Source organism: Erythrolamprus reginae, chromosome 1 (assembly GCF_031021105.1).
Source record: "Erythrolamprus reginae isolate rEryReg1 chromosome 1, rEryReg1.hap1, whole genome shotgun sequence".
Taxonomy (NCBI): Eukaryota; Metazoa; Chordata; class Lepidosauria; order Squamata; family Dipsadidae; genus Erythrolamprus; species Erythrolamprus reginae.
Window position 1 is genome coordinate 325,559,969 of NC_091950.1, and position 23,178 is coordinate 325,583,146.

The 23,178-nt window shown below is 36.8% G+C and overlaps 1 protein-coding gene across 8 annotated transcripts in view; it reads left to right on the top strand.

Annotated features, from left to right (window-relative positions):
• Positions 1–23,178, top strand: part of ARID1B (AT-rich interaction domain 1B) — a 494,636-nt gene that overhangs the window by 448,783 nt on the left and 22,675 nt on the right. For all 8 annotated transcript variants that reach the window (XM_070733771.1, XM_070733773.1, XM_070733775.1 and 5 more), the window contains 5 exons: positions 6,431–6,640; positions 9,145–9,349; positions 17,416–17,554; positions 19,000–19,172; positions 22,215–22,365. In XM_070733771.1, the coding sequence (XP_070589872.1) occupies positions 6,431–6,640; positions 9,145–9,349; positions 17,416–17,554; positions 19,000–19,172; positions 22,215–22,365 (878 nt within the window). The remainder of the gene's footprint in view (positions 1–6,430; positions 6,641–9,144; positions 9,350–17,415; positions 17,555–18,999; positions 19,173–22,214; positions 22,366–23,178) is intronic.

Here is a 23,178-nt window from a genome sequence, read left to right on the forward strand (position 1 = left end):
GACTTTTTCCTCCCTCGCTAAACCAGGCGTGGCCAGGTTTGACATATCCGGGCCACAGGCCGTGAGTTTAACACCTGGCATAGTGCAATGTCTTTGAAACACCTTATCTGAAAAGAATACGCAAACTTCGACTAGTAGTCCTGATTTAGCAGCCACAATTGGGACTGGCAACTGGGTTGTTAAGTGACAAGATCACTAAGTTAAACCATGACTGTGCTTATGATATTATTTGACCTTTCCTACAGACTTCAAAGGTAATAAATGTGCCTCATGGACTCCTAGTTCTAGGCCACCACCTTAACCATTAAACCAAACTAGCTCTTATCACCAAACTGGTCTCTTAACAGTGAACAGTCATTAAATAAGGCACTAAACAAGGATTATCTGTAAATGCAACCCCCAGGAGTATACATTATGTTACATAAAAAGATAGACAAGTATTATCTTCATTAACATGCTGAGTGATATAAAAACTAATGATTAAAATATATTAGATGCAGAAGGTATAGGTGTTATCTCATCATATTATGCCTCATTTCAATTGAATAATCCTCCTCTTTCTCTGTGTTTGCCCAAGCAGGCCAAAATCTGTTGTAGGGAGCTGCTGATCCTTTAGAACAAATGTGAGTGGCATATGGGGCAACATTGAATGTAGCCCTATATGATGTGTTGATTTTCTGCCAAAAATTCTTAATAATTTTTCAACATGCACCAGGATATTTTTTTTTATCCTCTCAAAAGTATTTATTGTGTATCAAATAAAGCCACCTGTAGTTATTTGATTTTTTTAGTATTTACTTCAGCATCGATTGTTAAACTGAATTTAGTTTATAGTTTAATAGTTTTAGGGTATAATAAACCTTATAAAATAAAATAAAAAACTTCCCTTTAAGGGAAGATGGACTTTCCATTCAGGCTGCCCATATGAGGCTCCTGTAATTTGTGCTTGACTGAACAGTAGCATGTGCAAAATGTGAAATTTTAATGTGTTTTGCTGTAGGGCTTAAGCAGTAGAAAATCAGGTTTTCTATGGCAAGATTTCCCCTTTTTTCTTCTCAAAGTTAATATTTCATTTTAAAAGAAAATTGCACCACTTCACTGTGCTTGACAGCCTGAAAGCTCCTGCAGTGAGAAGTCCCCCTTACCTTCTGTAAATTGTGATGTTTTCAGATTAAGTTGTCACTTTGTGGCCTGCACCATCTCATTGAAAAGTGACTTTTCTTTATGTATGTAGACAGTACAAATGTCCAGCAAAGAAAAGATTTTAAGCTACTTTCTATTCTTGGATGATTTAGTGTTGTAACAAGAAGTATTTCACTGTGTAAAATTGAAAACCTCTCTTTGCCCATTAAGTCTGAATGTTCCTTGTAATAGGCAATTGGTTCAGGGTGAAAAATTATTAAGGATTGTATTAAACTTAGGTAACATTTGTGCCATTATAAAACATGTGATACAGTAGTGGGGTCTAAAACTCTTTACTACTGGTTCATGTGTGCACTCGCACATGCGCAACACTTCTGCACATAGGCAGAAGCATTCCGGGTGGGTGGGCAGAGCCTCCCACCGCTGGTGCTACCTGTTCTAAGACCTGGGAGCAACCTACCACTGATGTGATATCATGAGTGAGCAACTACAAAAACTAATGAACAGCACTGATACTAGCTGCAATAATTTGTTATTCAAGAGAGTATACATTTTTGTCAACTCTTTTCTGAATTATTGTTCGAAACAGCACAGTGAAAACTGGATTCCAACTTGAAAGTGCCCTTTTCGAAAGAACATTTAATATCTGCAACATAGCTAGAATTCCTTTTGTTTCTTTTTCGCAGCAAACAGTTTACTAAAACAAATTAAAAAAACCTTGCTACATAGTGCTTTGAATGCCTGATATACGAAGGAAATAGCATCCTTCTCAATTAAGAAATGCAACCACGTTATATGGCACCATGCCTTGTGCCAGGACATTCTTTGGCTGCAGTTCTTTATTTGCATCTAGTAAAGCAAATTCAGTTGTGTTAATTAATAATTGCCCCATAGTTAAATATGCTAAAAGGATATCTGACATTGTCCTTTATTTCACAATGTGATAGACACTGTTACAGCCAGGAAGCATTACAGTGAATAAATTAGAATTCTGTATGTAAGGTAAAAAGCTTTAGAGGCAGGCTGATTTAGTTAATTAAAAACCATGGACCCAGCCTACGTAAAATGAAACACTATACTTCAAGTTTATTTTAAATCTCCTGTGAAATCAATGTGACCTAGAAATGTTTGACACTGCTCATTTTCCTGCCAGTAGCTTATGCTGCCTTTCTAAATCATCCAACCATCATTATGCCAAAATAACAATAAGACAAGCTTTATATCACTAAATATATAATAAACTTAATGGTTATATGTTGCTAGATGGTTAAAACATTCATGACTAGCCTTAGAAATACTGACTAAATACTGACTTTAGAAATACTATGATTGGCCTTAGAATATTGTGATCACTTGAAATAAAAAAAATATCTGGATCTAAATATCTAGTAAGCTTTAATGTTTCATGTTCAAGCCTAATGTCTTTTCAAATTTTGGGTCTTTTTGCAACCACCTAGAATGTACAGACAGATGTTCTTGGGGCACATAATTACTCATTTTCTGCAAATCAACAGACTAGATTAGAAAATTATAAGTATGCCAGGTATGGAAACGGAAACTTAGAAATTCTATTCATGGAGACACTGGAGCCAACAGAAATTTTGGATTGAAGGAAATTGAATAGGGTTGGTTTTGTTTTTTACTGGAACAGACTGAAAGAAAGGTGAGTTGGAGAAGATAGCCACTCCACCTTGTTCAAGCACCTACAAAATTCCATAGAATAATATAAGAATAGAGATAAACTATTTACATATTTACTGAATGTTGTAAGAATAAGCTTCTTTGCCTGGATATGGACAGCAGGCTACATTCGTCCCCATGCAATGCTTCATTTCCATTTTTAGCATTTATAACATGGAACCAGGGGTTCACTTGCCTAGGTGGTTAAGACGCTTGGCTTGTTGACCAGAAGGTTGGCAATTTGAGACCCAAGCACCCAGAATGAGCTCCCATTCTTGCCCCAGCTCCTGCCAATCTAGCACTTTGAAAGTATGCAAATGCAAACAAATAAATAAATAGGTACCCTTTCGGTGAGGAAATAACACATGGCCAGAGAAGTGTCTTCAGACAATGATGGCTCCTTCAGCTAAGAAACAGAGATGAGCACCGCTTCCTAAAGTTGGACATGCCAGGACAGGAAACCTTTACCCTGCTGTTCAGTTCGAGTCGTATGTGACCCGAAGCCAAGTTTGAGTCCCTGTAAAAAATTTTCCCTGCATATCTGAAACTTGAAATTTCATGACTCTTCATCATTTCAGGGGTTCTCTATGAGAATTTTTTTTGGGGGGGTGGGGAGTTTCTTTCTTGCTGAAAAACAAAAAGTCACACTTCTTGTGTTCCCGGGTCACCCTGACCCGGACCGAAAACTCTTCATTTGAAGTGCTTATGTTTGGTCAATTTGAATACTTTTTTCACTTGGAAAGTAGTCTGAACATTTCTGCACACAATGATATGAAAATTGAAATGAAAAAAGTAATTCTTATTGGTTTATTTTACTGATAGAATGCGTGCCCCCCCCCCATTTTTGTGAAATATTTTTCAATTTATGGATAGTTTTGCTTGCAAAATGTGTTCAATTTTACTAAAGTTGGTGTGGGATTGGTAGTTTGAACATTTCTGAATATAAGAAAAATATAAATGAACTGAAAGAAATGTTTCTTATTAGTTGTTTACAATCATAAATAAGCCCCCCCCCCGGCTGCTTGCAAACATTTTCACTTTATAGATTAGATTAGATTAGATTTATTGGATTTATATGCCGCCCCTCTCCGCAAACTCGGGGCGGCTCACAACAAGGTAAAAACAATACATAATAACAAATCCAATACCCATCAATCCAATTACAATTTTAAACTAAAAAAAATCATAAAAAACAACCCCAGAATATTAAAAAAACACGCATACAATCAATCTAACACCAAAACAACATGGGCAAGGGGGAGATGTTTCAGTTCCCCCATGCCTGACGGCAGAGGTGGGCTTTAAGGAGTTTGCAAAAGGCAAGGAGGGTGGGGGCAATCCTAATCTCAGGAGGGAGCTGGTTCCAGAGGGTCGGAGACGCCACAGAGAAGGCTCTTCCCCTGGGTCCCGCCAGACGACATTGTTTAGTCAACGGGACCCGGAGAAGGCCAACTCTGTGGGACCGAACCGGTCGCTGGGATTCGTGAGGCAGAAGGCGGTCCCGGAGATATTCTGGTCCGGTGCCATGAAGGGCTTTATAGGTCATAACCAACACTGTGAATTGTGACCGGAAACTGATCGGCAACCAATGCAGGCTTCAAATATATTTATATATAAATATATTTACGCAGGCTTCAAATCCGAAATATTTTTAATATCTTATGCATTCATTTACTCAATTTAACATTGCTGATCATCAAAATAATATTTTTGGGGGGGTGGCTAATTCTTTTCTGGGCAAAAAATAATAATCATGTCGAGTCTGTTTCTGGTTGTATATGACCGGACCAAAAAGAATTTTTTTAGGTACTTGAATTTGGTCTTTTTGAAAACTTTTTCCACTGGAAAACTAGTTTGAACATTTATGAACATAATGATATGAAAATTGAACTGAAAAAAATTGAGGCTTATATTTTTATTTTGATCAAAAAGCCCCTCCCCCCATGTTTTCCGAATTTCGTGTCAATTTATATTTTTTTTAGGCTACAAATCTCTAAGGAATTTCCCCAAAAAAGTTTTGATATACTAAATTGAACAATCCTGAACATGAGAAAAATAGAAATGAACTGAAAAAAATGATTTTTATTTGTTTATTTTTGTCACAAAAGCCCCCCCCTTGGCCTTGATATAATTGAACACGGGGGGGGGGAGGCACATTTACGTGCAAAATAAACCAATAAGGATTAATTTTTTCAGTTCAATTTTCATTCCATTGTGTGCAGAAATGTTCAAATTTGTTTCCAGGTAAAAAAAGACCAAATATAAGTACCTAAAATGATCAATTTGCAGTCCGGGTCAAATAGACCCGGAACATAAGATTAGGGAGTTTTCTCGAACTGAGCAGCAGGGTGTTAAAAAAAAATCATGGAACATATAGTACTCTGTCACCACTGGCTTCATAATTAACCCCTTATGCCGCACCTTTAGCGTAGGGGTGTGCAGTACTTTCCAAGCCAAAAGCAACATAGGTCTTTGAGTGGAATGACCATCTTCTGAAAAGTGGATACGGGTAGGTAAGATGAAAGCATTGACGGATTCTGATCTATTTTGATTTGCACTCAATTATAATCCAGTTTCTTTAATTACAGATAGATTAGTATTCCTCATGCATTTAGTAATTGCCCCCCTTTTCTCCTTGTCTCCAGCTGTAGCATAGAATTCTTTGTTTACAATATCACAGTCAGGACACTTTTAGATTGTTACTCTGCAAGTCTTTAAGTACTGGTAGTTGTCTAAAAGTAGTCTTTAAAAAGCTAGTTCATCCTGAAAAAGAATACCATGTGCTAAGTTTCCAATGCCAAATGCACCAATTTTTCCAAGGGTTAAAATTAACAAGAGAAAAAAAATTTGAGATAAAGTTACAGGTCATATTTGAGGAAATCTCCTACACCTGATAATGATCAGGATAATGCCATTGGTGACAGAAAAAGAAGTCAAACAATAAAGAGGGAATAACATGAATGTGAAACCTTGGCTGTAAATAGTAAATACCTAATCTGATTATTTAAACATTTCTGAAATGCTTTTAACCATATAGACATAATATTTGGAAAAGGAATTGTGCAGTGTTTTTAATTTAGCTGTCAAATCCAAAATTAATTAATCAGAAAACAGTATATATGTGTTTTTGACACATGAATTAGGAATTATGGTGAAGAGTTATTATGAAGTTACTGCCAGTTGTAGTTTTCTTGTTTTCTTCACTACTGATGTGAACGACTAGATGTTTTTTAATTCTAATTACAGCAGAACTGATTTGAATGTGAATGTTTGAATTACCTTGTGTTTCAGGGTTTCGTTTTTTTAATAGAGTGAAATCATTACTAACCTCAGGCATCATCAGAAAGTTGCCTTCTGAGATCCAAAGCTTATCTGAATTAATATGAAAACAATAAAATTGGGAGTTTGGGCCCTTTGTTTTATAAATGAAATGCAGCATGTGGACAGAATGTATTGTTTGTGCCTGAACTAGTAGCCTTCATTCCTGTCTGTTGTGTGATAGCTTTTTGTTTAACATCCTCCTTGGTCTATGTTGTATAAGTTTCTTATTACCATTTCTCTTCTTCCTCCCTTCCCCAACTTTCTTTTTGAAATATGTTTGCTTTAGAAATCAAGTTCCTCCAACACAACCGGGGAGAAGATCACCAAAATGTATGAGCTGGGAACTGAGCCAGAGCGGAAAGTTTGGGTGGATCGCTATCTCAACTTCATGGAAGAAAGGGGAACACCTGTAGCTGGTCTCCCTGCTGTTGGCAAGAAGCCACTGGATCTTTTTAGACTCTACATTTGTGTTAAGGAGATTGGAGGCTTAGCCCAGGTGAGTGATTGTGAGCGATGTCAGATTGTCAAATAGCTTTAATCTTAACCTTGCAGGGGAAAGTATAGACTATCCTTGAAATGTGACTGAATGTGACTGAAACATTGTCCTCCATAATAACTATTGGTTTCATGGGATCACCCCAAATACTATTAACGAGAGCAGAAACATTGGTTAAAGCATTACAACAGTCAGAAACCCAAGCATATTCTGATTCAGTGGAAGAACAAGAAATAAATTTTTGCTTTCTAACTTTCCAATAAATTGGACAACCATTCAAAAACATTATATAACCAGAGGTACTTTGTCGTGTTTCTATATCACCTGCCCAATCAGAATCTGCATAGCAAATCAACTCAGGATACTTGTTGTGTTCTGGTTCTAAGAACAATTTCATGTTTTTCGTGTACTTCATGTATTTCAGCAGTCTCTTTATGCACGTCCAGTGAAATGTACTTGCGTTGCCAACGTGTCTTGACAAAAGATTGACACTAAGTGAAATGTTGGGTCTTGTCCAACTGCTAATGTATAACAGTGACCCAATGACTGAACGGTAAAGTGTTTGATCCTCAAACTGAGGACTATCTTGATATGTCAACTTGCGTCAGTCATGTTGCAATATTGCAAAAGTTGATCAATTTTGTTCTCTTGTGAGAGGCTAAACCCCTTCTGAGTTTTTTCAATCTAAACTAGGTAATCATGAATGTGCCCTAAGCTTTTCAGTATAATTGTTAACATGTTGTAAGCCACCCTGAGTCTAAGGAGAAGGGCGGCATAAAAATTGAATGAATAAATAAATAAATAAAAAAGGATATGATTACTTATTGGATTTCTTAACCATCCAGTCTATCCCCAACGCCTTGGTCTCTTCAGCCTTGAAAGATGGTGTTTAAGGGGTGACTTGATCGAAGTGTATAAAATCATGCATGGGATAGAAAAGGTGGATAGGGAAAAATTCAAATTCTTTTCTCTATCACACTGTACTAGGATGAGGGGGCACTCCCTAAAGCTCATAGGTAAGAAAGCAAGGACAAATAAAGGGAAATATTTCTCCACCCAGAGAGTTATTGGTTTATGGAATTCACTTCCAGAAGAGGTCATGACAGGCTGGTGTTTTCGGCTTCATGCTACGGCGAACAAAACATGGTGGAGCCGTCTTTCTATAAATATTGGTGTGGGGGTGCTGAGTGCTGGTTCAATTGCTGTAAGCGGGTTAGTTGGCTGAGTTATAACATCTTGATTAGTTGATGGGGTAACACCTTGAGTAGTTGATGCAGTTGATGTTTGCAGATTAGTTGAAGTTTGCAGATTAAGGATGACATCCTGACTAGTTGTTGCAGTTGATGTTTGCAAGATTAGTCGGCTGTTTTGTAATGTATGTCTGTGGTGTAGCATCCCAGGTTTTGGTTTGGTTCCATATTTGTGCTCTGGCTATGTGTTATGGCATGTGTCAGTTTGTTTTGTGTGGGTATTGGAGGGGAGTGCAGCAGTTGGAGATGCTGCCGTGGTTTGGCTTCTGGGTGGTGGTTGTATTTTGTCTGTGGGGTGGGTATGGATTTGGCTCAGGTGAGGGTGATTGGTGGTGGCATCCTGTGTTTTTCTGGGTCTGTGGTCAGTTTTTGTGACTGGGATTCAATTAATAATAAATAAATAAAGGACAGCTTACAACATATAAATTTTCAAATACAGATACAGAAAGAAAAGCATATAAACTGTATATGGTATAATTGAGAAAATATATAGGTACATATTTTGTTAGGGGTTTTTTAACCATAAACACATAACTGGAAAGTAAAAAAATATATGCTGCAATGGATCTACATAAAGGATGCATACATTATACATTTTGGGCCTTCATACATCATCCAGTTTTATTTAAGCAACTCTTAGAATTTTAGTGTTACGTATTACCAATAATATTCATCTTTCTCTCTAGAATTCTTCTTAATAAATTTATAATTCATCTTTTCTCCTGCATAGTGAGTGCTTGTCTCACTGTGTGACTTTTAGCCCCTGAACCAGAAATACTAATTGAACTAACCTGGAGCTGCTGGTTTGAAGAAATTTGAAGATATTAAAACACTTCAATAATATCTTTATTATTGCCATTTAAATTTTGTTTTTAAAAGCTGATTTAAAAAAAAAAAAACAATAGCAACACTCAGACTGCATGTTTGTGTGTCAGCGGAACAAAGTATATAAAATAAATTTGATCACACTATACATGGCAAGCTGAAAGCATAAAAAGTAGAGATGTAAATAGCAAAGCATTTTATATAGCGAAAGTAAGTTTTTTAAATGGTTTGGTAAGTGCAGATAATGTTTATGCATTATTAAATGTGGGAATAATGGGCATTTCGTTTTTTTGTTTGAAAGACATTACATCTAGGGGTTTTTTTCCCTTTTCTGTCTTCAGGTTTTTTTATCAATCTATTTTTCTGCAGTTCACTCAACCTGCTATTTTATTTATTCGTGTCTTTGTTCCTCCTTCCTTCATTTCCTAGGTTAATAAAAATAAGAAGTGGCGTGAGTTGGCTACCAACTTAAACATTGGCACTTCGAGCAGCGCAGCCAGTTCCTTGAAAAAACAATACATTCAATATCTTTTTGCCTTTGAATGCAAGATTGAACGAGGGGAGGAACCTCCTCCAGAAGTCTTCAGCACTGGAGATACTAAGAAGCATGCTAAGATTCAGCCGCCATCTCCTGGTATGTTGAAGAACTACAGAAACAATCTTTTTTAAAAAAATTGCACAGGAGATGGAGTTATTAGACAACTTAAATTTCATAAAAACATCTGCACATGTTTCTAATGAATTTCTGAAGCTCATAAATGAGGAAGATTTTAGTAGCTCTTGATTACCTATATCAACAGATCTCTTAAAGTATTTGCATATATTCATATTGACATGTGCAAGTATCTGTCAAAACCGTACTGACATTCTGCAAGTTAAATTTAGCTCCATTAATAACTATTAAAAATGTTTACTACTAATTTCTAATGGAAGTAAAATGCACTCCACATTACCCAAGCAGAATTGGGCTGTACAGTGGTACCTCTATCTAAGAATTCCTTTACTTATGAATTTTTCTCGATAAGAACTGGGTGTTCAAGATTTTTTTGCTTCTTCTCAAGAACCATTTTCCACTTACAAACCCGAGCCTCCGAAACTGTAACCGGAAAAGGCAGGGAGAAGCCTCCGTGGGGCCTCTCTAGGAATCTCCTGGGAGGAAACAGGGACAGAAAAGGCAGGGAGAAGCCTCCGTGGTGCTTCTCTAGGAATCTCCTGGGAGGAAAACAGGGCCTCCACCTTCCCTGTGGTTTCCCCAATCGCACGCATTATTTGCTTTTACATTGATTCCTATGGGAAAAATTGCTTCTTCTTACAAACTTTTCTACTTAAGAACCTGGTCACAGAACAAATTAAGTTCATAAGTAGAGGTACCACTGTATTTCTATTTTAATTTTACTTTTTTAGATCTGCAAAATTCTAATGGTATTGTTCCAGGAAATTATTTATAGCATATAGTAAAATCTTTCTGTGGACTTTTGTTGTTTTACATTTCTTATTTGTAACATTTTGTTTTCATTATACAGTATACTACGTTATAGACTACATTTAATGTTGACAAACAAAATGTTTTATCATCAGGTTTGGGGCAGTGATTTGTTCAGCAGCTCTGATATCACAAAAAACTGAGAAAGCATTTAGAGTTTGTTTGTTTGTTTGTTTTGGAGATAATAAAAATCTGAGGATAGAACTATTGGGTAGCATTAGATAGAAGTGAAAGCAAAACAAAAGAGGCAGCAAATTGCAGATAATAGCAACAGCATTTACACTTATATACTGCTTCATAGTGCTTTATAGCCCTCTCTAAGTGGTTTACAGAGTCAGCATATTGCCTTAAAGAATATGGGTCCTCATTTTACCCACTTCAGAAGGATGGAAGGCTGAGTCAACCTAGAGCCGGTGAAAATTGAACTACTGAACTGTAGTCAGCAGAAGTAACTTGCAGTCCTGCATTCTAACCACTGTGCCACCACAGCTCCTACAAAAATAGGAAGACTAAACAGGGATCATGGAAAGTGAAATAATACATAACAGCCATATAGAAAATATTCCAGAGTGGGTAACCTATTGAGAGAGATATGTTGAAAAAAAGAGGGGGGGAAATAAAAATTGCTAATAGCTGCAAGAAGATTCAGACACCCAAAGAAGGGAAGGAAGCATAATAAGGAAGCCTACCATAGCCCATAAAAATGTAACGTAAAAAATCCATGCTAGAAGTTTAAAGAGAAAGACTAAAATGATGGGCAGTCCTATTGTACTATAACTCAATCAACCTACTATTTTATTTGGCCATTAAGGGCTCATTCAATTGTTCGTCCAATATGATATTATACACTAACACTTATGGACAGGAAGAAACAGATCAGTTTCCTTAAAAAAAATTGAAAAATAACCCTGAACACTGGAAAACGAACTGAAAGTGCTTAGATCTCTTAGTTCTTTTGTCTTACAAGGTGACCGTACTTCAACAAAACATACTTCACTTATAGGCAGCAATGAAAAATTCCCATTCTGGAATTAATATTACTGTGGATGCTGTTGACTTAGGAAAATACTTAAGTATGTTCTGGGCGTATATGCACAGCAGGGGTGGGTTCTAACTTACCTCGCTGCTGGTTCGCTTCCTCCCACACCACGTGGCTATGTGCACGCATGCACAGTGCTAGAAAAAAATTTTTTTAAAAAAAAATCTGAAAACAAGATGGTGAGTCAATCACAGTGCCAGAAACAGCTTCTGCACATGTGCAGCAGGAAAGAACCCCATAATTTTTTTTTAATGGCGACATCCACGGACCAGCACCGACCAAACTGATTCTGTGTCATCATGACATCATTAGCGGTTTGCCACCAGTTCGGGCAAAGTGGGCCAAGCCAGGAGGAACCCACCTCTGATACACATCCACCTATAAATATATATTTGACAACTGAGAGCAATATTTATTTCTTATAATGAAGTAGGCTTCTGTCCAAGAAAGTTTATGTCACAAAATAAAGCTATCAGTCTTTAAAATATTACTTTCCAGAGACAAGAGCTCTTTTTCCACAGAAATACTAGAAAAACATTTGTTGTAGATTACTGGGATTTTATTGCAATGGAAGTAACCACAGGAAATATGCTGAGGAGTGAAACAGCAAACTTAAAATACTACTGGGATAAATTGAATAATAGCAACTCCATTGCTGTAATATCTCTCTGAAAGCCCTATCGTGTCAAAGATGGTGCTGGAACAGTTTAGTTTAGATGGATATTCCGTAAACAAAAAGAATCAGCGTTAGGAATGATTTTCCATATAGTTGAACCAATATGCCAATATTTACTTTTCATCATAACTGTTTACACCTCAATACCCTCTTAACAGCCTGAAGTAAACAGATTTCAATTGGAAAATCTAGCTTTACTTAGAGCAAATGGTAAAGTAGAGAAATGTCAGAGTTCATCGTGTAAACATTTAGCCCACATTTAAAGGTCTTATCGGTATCATATTTAGTTCAGAAAGATATATTTAGACCAAGTGGAAACTTCATTTTCAAAACAAAAACATGATTACATCTGGGGGGGGAAATCACCAAATAGGAGTTGTTGTTCATACATTTTACTGCTGAGTTAGGGACTTTATAAAATATGTAATGATTAGTCTCCTAATTTTCAACACTTGTTCTATACAAACAATTTATGGACACAATGACAGGGCAAAATATATGAAGAGAGTTAACAATGCATAATGGTGCTTGAAGAAAGGAAATAGGACTGTTCATGTTTCAGCTTTCAGTTCTTTGAATCACAATTTATTCATAAAAAGTCAATTACTAAACAGAATTCTCGTCAGTATATACTGAAAGGGAGAAAGGAGTATGTTTACCAAATTATGTTTTTCATATTCTTCCTAACTTACTGCTGGATCTATAATTGAATTTCACCTTACTGCATGCTAATTTGCAGTGCTGAAAAGCATCAGGACACAAAATAGCTACCATGGTAGCACTTTCCCATTCATAAATACCTGCTATTGTGGATATGACTCCATTCATAAAATCCCTGCTCAAAGAAAATAAACTTTCTCATGAAAAAGATAATGTAGAGATAGAGAACAAGCTTCATGCTCTTTTGATATATTCAACTTTTACTCTGTACCCATTTAATCAAAAGCAAACTGGGAATCTTCACAAAAACACAAACACAGACAAACACCCAAATATCCTTCGCATTCAATAATAACAACAATAGTAAAAACAAACAACAACAATGATTTCTTGGTTATGACTTGAACTGTTAAGTTGTTAGCAGTCCAAGATGATGAATCAAGTTGAAAATTAAATCTTAAAAAGTAATGATAATAATAATAGTTCTGATAATTATAATAATAATAATAATAATAATAAATGTCAGTAATACCAGCAAATACCGCTGATGCAATGAGAAAGATGAAACACCGGATCATCTTATCAGTGGCTGCAGCAAAATCTCACCATTAGCTACAACATCATGATGCCAGAATTATACATTACAAGCTTTGCCAGAAGTTTGGGTTCAACTGCAGCAAAAAATTACTGCGAACACCAAGAACTCAATTGACCAAAGTCAAGATCTTGTAGGACTTTCGAATCCAAACAGACAGACATCTGGCCCACAACAAGATTGACATCACTATGGAAAAGAAAAAAAGACTTGCATTGATATTGCAATACCAGGTGATACCTGAATTGAAAAGAAAGAAGAAGAAAATAATGAAGTGCTGCTATTTGCAAAATAAAGTTGAGTTATCGTAAAGGAAGAAATCAATGCTTATACCGATAGTAATAGGAGTAATACCGAAAGGGTTGCCTAGATACATGGAAATTTTGAACTTATCAGACCTGAATATTCGGTCTTTGAAAAAAAAACCCCACTTTATTTGGAACTGCCTATATACTTTAACAGCTTAACAGTTTAAATAAGGCATATTATTTTGCATATTTTGATCTTTCAGTTTAAAGAATAACTTTGAAAAAGTTAGGGACAGATTGAAAAAAAAAGAAGAAGTAACATGGCACAGAAGCTGGTAAAGTCCAGGGGTGGGCTCCGGATTCTGCTACTGCTAGTTCTCTCACGAACATGCCGCACAGGCTGGTATGTGTTGCGCGCAGGTGCAGTACTAAAAAAACTAAGAGAACTGGCTCAGCATGGCAGGCCTGGGTTGCTGCCGGTTCCAGTGACCAGGCCGCCAAGCTACTAACGGTTCTATAGAACCAGTCCAAACCGGTAGGAACCTACCTCTGGTAAAATCTGACAGCACAAATGTCCTTAGAAACATAGAAGACTGACGGCAGAAAAAGACCTCATGATCCATCTAGTCTGCCCTTATACTATTTTTTGTATTTTATCTTACAATGGATATATATTTATCCCAGGCATGTTTACATTCAGTTACTGTGGATTTATATACCACGTCTGCTGGAAGTTTGTTCCAAGGATCTACTACTCTTTCAGTAAAATAATATTTTCTCATGTTGCTTCTGATCTTTCTTGTAGTCACATGATCAATATTGAATTTATAATGGGGGTGGTGTTTTGGGATCATGTGATTACCATTTATGCTGTTTCCAGGAGGCCTCCAACAAGCAAAATCAGGGAGGGGAGAAGTCAATTTTGCTTAACAACTTCACAATTCGCTTAATGACAGTGTGGCACATTTAATGACTGCAATTAAAAAAAACCATAAAATCACGTAAAACTCACTGCATCACTGACAAAGCTTCCGGTCCCCATATATCATTAGAAGTCAAATTTGCATAACACGTTTCCCTCCTTGGAAATTCCAGCAGTCTTGAGTTGGCTTCTTAATTCAGGCCAATAGTTTTTGCATATCATTTCAACTGACTGAAGGAAAAGAGCCAATCCCCCCCCCAACCTCTATTTCTGTAATCCCAACGTTCTCAGCAGGCTTAGTTTAGAAAACTTTGCGCCTCAGTTTACAGGGAGCCCAGGGTTTCCTTGGCAGCAGGGAAACAAGGAGGGGAGTGCGAGCACAGAGGGCTAAGGCAGTCTTTTAATTAGTCAGTCTATAACCAAAAACCCATCTATCTTTGCTGGCAGGTGGGTGACTGCATTTCTATTATTAGCTGACAGGTGATGTCACAAAATCTGGCAGGCAGCCAACTAGGGAATCCCCAGCGGAAGATAAACGAGGAAAGGGGCTGGGTTATAAACAAAGGTGCCCTTTGATTGACCTTCATTCACGGTGGACATGTGATGTTTCCTAGTAAACCTCCCACCGCTTTTCCCTCCCTTCCCCCTTGTCAGAATTAGGGCACCGAGTTCACGCTGTGTAAATTATCTTCCCAGCATGGCGTCTGGCTGTTAAGACTGAAGTATGTGAATGTACTTAACCTTCAGTAACCTTTCCATTGTTTACTTTAGCTTATACATTTGTAGCTTCTGGCAAAAGGTAGGGATATCCTAGAGAGCATGTTAGGCCTCCTATTAATAGAGTTCCAAGAGGCTACATTCATGTATTTATTTGTTTCTTCCAATTTGGCGTACAGAGTTGGGGGGGGGGGAAGCAGGGGGAATTGCTGGGCAATGGAAAAGCTTTCATTCACTCCCTGCCTCCCACCCTCCTTTTCCTTCTCTAGTATTATCAACTGGATATTTGAGACAGTATAAATAAAAAAAGACAGGCATTCCAATGCAATTGTGATTTAGAAATTGCGGTGGATTCTGTGCAAGGCTCAGGGTATAGCATACAATTGCATAGTGGTGTAGCCAACAAGTCCAATTGGATGCTTTTGAGATGGTAGAATTAAGATTCATCTAAGATTCATCTCAACTGATTCTTTCTGTACCTAGATGTTAATCTTGACAAACTATATAGACTTCATTTTAGTGGCAATTTTCAAGTCTGGGATAGTTGTGCAATTGTTATCTTAGATTTTAATTATTAGATTTGTCAATATATATTGTTTTTGTCACTGTTGTGAGCCGTCCCGAGTCTGCGGAGAGGGGCGGCATACAAATCTAAATAATAATAATAATAATAATAATAATAATAATAATAATAATAATAATAATAATAATAATAATAATAATATGCTACTCTGTTGTCTAACAGAAGGGAGCTGTCAGAAGGCCCTGGAAGTAAAATTAAACACTAAAGCAGGAATGTCCAACCTTGGCAACTTTTAAGACTTGTGAAGTTAACTCCCAGAATTCCCCACCTAGCAATTCTAGGAATTGAAGTTCTTGGATATTAAAGTTGCCAAGGTTGGTCACCCCTGGTCTAACATATACTTTGAAGTTACTGCATTGATTATCAGTAGGCTTCTCAACCAACTGGAGAGTTGTGGTCATGACCTTTGTAGCCTATACAGCACAACCCTGGGACTTATCAAACCACCCTTGGCAGAATTGTCTTTGGTATCTAGCCAAGTCATCCAGAGAGGGCTTGATCCCAGATCCCAGTTTTGTGAAGGGCCTTGAGGCATGCAGCGTGGGACAGATCCTTCTCCCCATATCCTCCTGCTAAGGGTCCCCGCAGCCCAACCCTCCTAATATTTCACACACAAATTAAAGCAGTTCTATTTCAGAATATATTTAGCATTTGGAAAGTTTAGTTTTATCGGTGCCTATCATGTTTAGGTTTGGGATGATTAATTGTAATTGGTAATGGTTAGTTTGCACTGTTTCTTTTGACCTTTAGGATAGGGACAGCTTATAAATATTATAAAGTAAATAAACAACTTTGCTTAATAACTTGTATGTAACATAATAGATCTTTTGTGGCAGACATCATATCACCCACAGCTCTTTTTCCCAGCTGTTGAAGCCAAAATTACTATTTTCATCATATTTTAGGAAGCAATTAGTGAACAGGACAAGTCAATCTCATCAGAGGGGAGAAATCCCATATTTTAAGAGCTAATTTAGACATTTCATTGCCTGGTAGAATATTGCTCCATCAGCTTCATCCTAAGTATTTATGAATCCACATTATATATATTGGGAGCTCCTCACATCAAAACATTAGAACACTTAACTTTGCCAAAGTTTCTCCTTTTCAAGTCTTTGTAAATATAAGGCCTGTTTATTTTGCTGCATAATGCTGTGCTTGAGACTCTGGAAGCACTTCTAGGGAAATGATCCAACTTAAATTGAGTTTGTCGTGAGTTTGAAACTATCAGTTCAGACAAACAATCAAATATAGTAAACAATACTCCCACCAACACTTGACAGGGCAAGCCACTGTATGTAATCCCAATTCTTCCAGCACTGAAGATGTTACCTAGTTGGGTAATAAAATTTCTGCAAGAAAACAACTTCAAAGACCACACAGGATTCTATGAAAATCACCCAAGACTTGGTGTTTTCAACTTTTCTGTTGTGGTCTAGGAGTCTATTCTTCTTACAAGTTAAGTGTATTTTGAAAAGAGTTTAGATAAAGCGAACCAATAAAATTCCAGTATGTCTGCCCTGTTAGTCATAAACTTGAACAAGACCTGGACAAGTTTTGCTTAAGCCGTATATAATGATGAATTCTTAGCCATGGCAAAACTTAATAAAATAAATCACATCTCATCTAGGAAGTATATTCAAATAAAATCAAGATATTTCCTCACAAATACCTCTTTTTTTCTGCTTTTCTGCCTCAGTTTTCTTTCTACGCATGTAAGAGTTCACAGCTGATATTTCTTTTTCCTCTTCTTCCCCTTAAAAAAATTTTTTTCCAGCTAACTCGGGTTCTCTTCAGGGTCCACAGACCCCTCAGTCTACAGGGAGCAATTCTATGACAGAAGTGCCAAGTGACCTCAAGCCTCCAACACCAGCGTCCACGCCTCATGGACAGATGACGCCGACGCAGAGCAGCAGGTACTTTTCTTAGAGCCTTTCAGGATATTGGATCTGTGCTTTGGCGAGTGCAGTCACTGCCCCAAATCCAGACACCTTCTCTCTCTTTCAGGGATGTTGCATTTTCCTGTGACTCAAAATGCAACATGTTGTGGGAAATATTATTGGTATCTGGAAAATGAGTGTCACGGGCATTTCTTGGATGCTGCCCATGACATCATTGATGGTGAGTGGCAGTTACCCCATCTTTCTTTGCCACCATATTGTCAATCTCACCCCTCCCCCTGACTAGGAATGAAAAAAAGGAGAGGCATGGGATCTGAAAATGCAGAGGTTCAAACTGATGTGTGAGAAAGTTGCTTTTAATTTCATCAATAAACGCACAGACCCAAACTCTTCAGTCTTTGGTTAGAGCTGCATTGATGGCAAAACTAAAAACTATTTAAAAAGCTTTGCCTTAAGAGTGATTTTATATGAGTTTGCAGGATGAAGCTTCTGCTTTTTCACTGTAGAACTCTGTGTGTGTATGTGTAGGTATGTGTGCAACTGTGTCCAGATAATGCATAAGCAACCAGAAAAAATGGAGAAAATTAGCGAGCAGTTCCAAATAAAGCATTATTATGGCTTAATCCTATTATAGAGAACTAGTTAGTAAATAGAACAAACCTCTATTTTTCCCTAAAAGGACTTCTCCATTATTTCCTGCAGCATCTGGCTTTGAGAAAAAAACCAACTATATCAGGCCCTCTCAAAAATAACCATTTGTGCACAATTTGAATTGTTTATCTGCCAACACACAGGCACATCCATGTACAACCCTACTAACTGATTTTTAAAGTTGCCCATTGTTGTCATGCGTGTTATTTCAATATCCATACATACAAATGTGTATTTCTTTGGCGATAAAATTTGGGGAATATTCAATGAACAGAGGTTGGATATGATCAGTGATCTGGCAAACTAAATTTGAGAAGTTATCTGCTTATATTCATATGTATTTAATTGAATGGTGCAATTAAAATGAATAAATTAACCATACAGTGCCTTTTCACAAGGCATAATACTTTTGATGTAAATTAAGACATTCTGACACCAAGAATTGATCTGTGATGCATATAAATGATGGAAAGGAGGCACTATGTTGAGATGATTAGGCTGCTGGATTAAATTTAAGAAACTCTTGTTCAAATCCCAGTTCTGCTATGAAGTTCATTTTATGGGCCTTGGACAAATAGGTATTCTCATATTCCATTCTGAATTTCTTGACTCAGGTAGAGAATGAGGTACTTGAACACTTGTTCTATATATTTTGAATATCTTATATATCTTATACTGTTAAGGCAACAGTGGTGATTTTCACAACAGTTAAAATTTTTGAACTCTATGGATCACCACCTGATCAGGCATTGTTCATCTATAATTGTGTCTCTATAACTCAAATATTTTCTTATGTTCTATCTCTTTAGAAATAGTTCAGTCAGTGTACATGATCCCTTTTCGGATATAAGTGATTCCACATACCCAAAGCGGAACTCCATGACTCCAAATGCACCCTATCAGCAATCAATGAGTATGCCAGATATGATGGGAAGGATGCCCTATGAGCCAAACAAGGATCCTTTTGGTGGGATGAGAAAAGGTATCTGCTGACATTATTGTTGCATGGGGGAAGGGGCGCATACATAGATTCTGTGTATGTATATATTGTATTACAAAGGTATTAAAAATATTTTTAATACTTTGTTTTTCCCTTTCATAAGTAACTACCGTATTTTTCAGAGTATAAAACACACCTTTTTTCCTCCTAAAAGAGGCTGAAAATTTGGGTACATCTTATACTTGTAATGTAGCTTTTTGAGCTATTTTTTTCAGCCCTAACGAGACACTAACGATCTTCCTAGATCTTCCTGGCTTGTAGGCTTTTTCATTGCTACTCGCTTTGAACAAAGTATCTTTAAGCCCTAACCCAGGGATAAAATAATGTGCTGAAGCTGACCAGACTAAGGATGCTAGCCAGATTAATACCTGGTACCCTATTTTCTTCTCCAAAAGCTAAGGTGTGTCTTATACTCTGGTGCAACTTATAGTCCAAAAAATATGGTGTGCTATTGTTTTGGAAGTTAATAGATGAGTGCAGAGAATTTTTGCCAATAAGTTTAAGAAGTTCTTTTCACGATACAGAAAATTATATGGAAGAGTTTTTTATAATTACATTGTTTGAATTATACCAGTACTATCAACTTAAGCTTATTATTATTATGATTATTATTATTATTATTATTATTATTATTATTTAGATTTGTATGCCATCCCTTTCCGAAGACTCGGAGCGGCTCACAACAACAAAACAGTATAAATCCAATGATTAAAACAATTTAAAAACCCTTAGTATAAAAAACAATCATACCATACATAAAACGGGAACGGCTCAGGGGAATCAATTTCCCCATGCCTGATGACAGAGGTGGGTTTTAAGGAGTTTGCAAAAGGCAAGGAGGGTGAGGGTAATCCTAATCTCCGGGGGGGGGGAGTTGATTCCAGAGGGTTGGGGCCACCACAGAGAAGGCTCTTCCCCTGGGTCCTGCCAGACGACATTGTTTCGTCGACAGGACCCGGAGAAGGCCAACTCTGTGGGACTGAACCGGTCACTGGGATTCATGCGGCAGAAGGCAGTCCCGGAGATATTACTTTTCTGTAAGTAACAGGATTTGGTAAACTCAGATGATATAATATACAAACCAGTTAAATAAGACATACAGTGATACAACATGCACTGCTCAAAAAAATAAAGGAAACACTTAAACAACACAATACAACTCCAAGTAAATCAAACTTCTGTGAAATCAAACTGTCCACTTAGGAAGCAACACTGATTTCACATGCTGTTGTGCACATTCAACTTTGTACAGAACAAAGTATTCAATGAGAATATTTCATTCATTCAGAACTAGGATGTGTTATTTGAGTCTTCCCTTTATTTTTGAGCAGTATATATTATTTTAGTCTAAATCATAATGTACCAGTAAGCACCAATTGTCATTGTCTTATTTCATTTAGATGAAATAGGACTGCTACAGGAAGTTTACAGGAATAAATTGGCTAAGTATAAAGGAATAGATGTAATGGTGTATCGTGCCCTATAACATTCTTGGGGAAAACTTTTTTGACAGGGAAGTAAGGATCTCTTGCAACAGTTCCACTTTATGGGAACCTACAGTACTTCAACAGCAAGATTTTTATATCTCGACAAATGTCTCAGTAGTGTTAAATAGATCATTTATATCATGAGTTCTGCTAATGAGATTCAAATCCCTTTAACAGTCATATGTAAACATACATAAAAATACAAAAAAAAGTCATACTGAATCTTTAGCAGTATTTGTGAAGCAATGCTGTACTTTAAGCAAAATTCTGACTTACTCAATTATTTCAGAAAACCTGAACATAAATGCCTCTCTAGAGTATCTTTCAGGCAAGATTCTGTTTATGTATGTACAGTATGTAGGTAGGTATCTGTATATACAGCTATAACAACTATTTTGCATTCACAAGGACCTTGTAGTATACTTCAAGATGAGAGATAATGACTGAGTCATGATTTATACTAGACAATATTCTGTATCTCTGAAATCATTTATTACTGTTAAGTCCCAAGGAGATTTCCAAAGTGACTTCCAGTTAGAAATCTGAAAGCAGGAATAAATAATAGAGCAATAAAACAGGTAAATAAAATAAGAACAGCAGCAGTTTTAATGTTAAAGCAGAAATTTAAAAGGACCAAATCAAAAGCTGTAAAGAACTTAGGAAAACATTTTTATTTAGTGCCCAGGTTTACCAACCCTGGTCACTTACATTTTTTTTCTGCTAACATCAAAAACTGAAGCCAAGATCAAAAACTGAAGAACTGTGTTTTATGTCACCTCCAGCAGGGAGAAAAACCTTACTTATGGGTAGATTGATATTTTAGAAACTATCCATTATCTGGTAGCCAGTACATATTTAGACATCTTCCTTTCCAAATTCACTGCACAGATAGATATGAAGATATATATTTAATTTGCGGAGGCTGATCTTAGAGAACAAAATTAGCTGTGGTCATAATGCTAATATATTTGATCCAGGGGAGATTTGTAAATTAGTAGTAGACTCCTTTCTTGAGGAAAAAAGCAGAAAAAAATTGTTTGAGATTTTTATTTGGGTTTAAAATTATAAAATTCTGGAATGAGTGTGACTGATTTCTTAATTTAATTAGGGATTTTAGATTGCTGTGTAATTTTTAATTTAATTGCATTGATTTTATTGTAATTTGCTGGTTTTTTATATGTTGTGAGCTGCCCCGAATCTTCGGAGAGGGCTGGCACAGAAATCGAATGAATGAATGAATGAATGAATGAATGAATGAATGAATGAATGAATGAATGAAATACAGTATGCTTAGAGTATAGATGTATAGAATTATTGTAAATCACAGTAAAATACAGAGTGGCATTATAATTGCTGAAGTATGTATTTTCTTAGTTCTGATACTGTTTGTTGAATTATTCTGCTTCAGTTTTCTGAATATTAATGGTATTTAATAATTCTTAATAATATATCTGTCAAATAATATAGATAAGCCATATTTCTTTCTTTCTTTCTTTCTTTCTTTCTTTCTTTCTTTCTTTCTTTCTTTCTTTCATAGTGCCTGGAAATAGTGAACCCTTCATGGCCCCTGGACAAATGCCCAACAGTGGCATGCAGGATATGTACAGCCAGAATCCCGCCGGAACCATTTCAAACATGGGCATAGGCCAACGCCAACAGTTTCCCTACGGAAGTGGTTATGACCGGAGGTGAGACTTCATCAGCTTCAAAACACAGAGAAAAATGGTGAAAAGATTCTGCATTGTCGCTATCCTTCTAACAGACCATTTAACTGAGCCATTTAATGTTCTTCAGAAAATCAGCGAGAGCAAAACCACTAATAGAGACTGGGTCTATTTTGTGTAAGAACTAATAAGTGAGTGCGTGCTGAACAAAGAGTTGCCTTGTCTATAGAGGGCTATGTTTGATTTTTTATTTTAGTTTTTTGCTTAATCAGATTTCAGCATTATTATTCTCTCTCTCTCTCTCTCTCTCTCTCTCTCTCTCTCCCTCCCTCTGTGTGTGTGTGTGTGTGTGTGTGTGTGCTTACTGAACTAGCCACTGGGAAATTGCACCTTCTTCTGATGGCTTTGTGCTATCTGTTGTAGAAGAGTACATTACAAAAATCTGTGTAAAAAAGGTTCTCATTTCCAGGATAGTCATTTAATACACCCCAGCTTCAATAAAATCAACAATACTTCCGTTTGGATTCATATCCTCATTCACATTGTGACCCAACACATGTAACTGACATGGGGTTGGAGTCAATATCCTTTTGTATGCAGGCAAGCAATACACCCACCAATGTAAAAAGGTAAACTTGGATACGTCTGATAGGTAACAGAGATAGTGTATATTCCTTCCCATCCTCTCCCACACCCATTCAAAGTTAAGGTAATGGGAGAGCTTAGTTCTGTGTTAGCATCATAAGACCATAAAAAAGGTCAAATTTCCTCTGCCCTGTTGTGTCCAACACTAGGGGAGGCAGTGCTCATCTCTTGCCTAGCTGAGGGAGCCAGTGT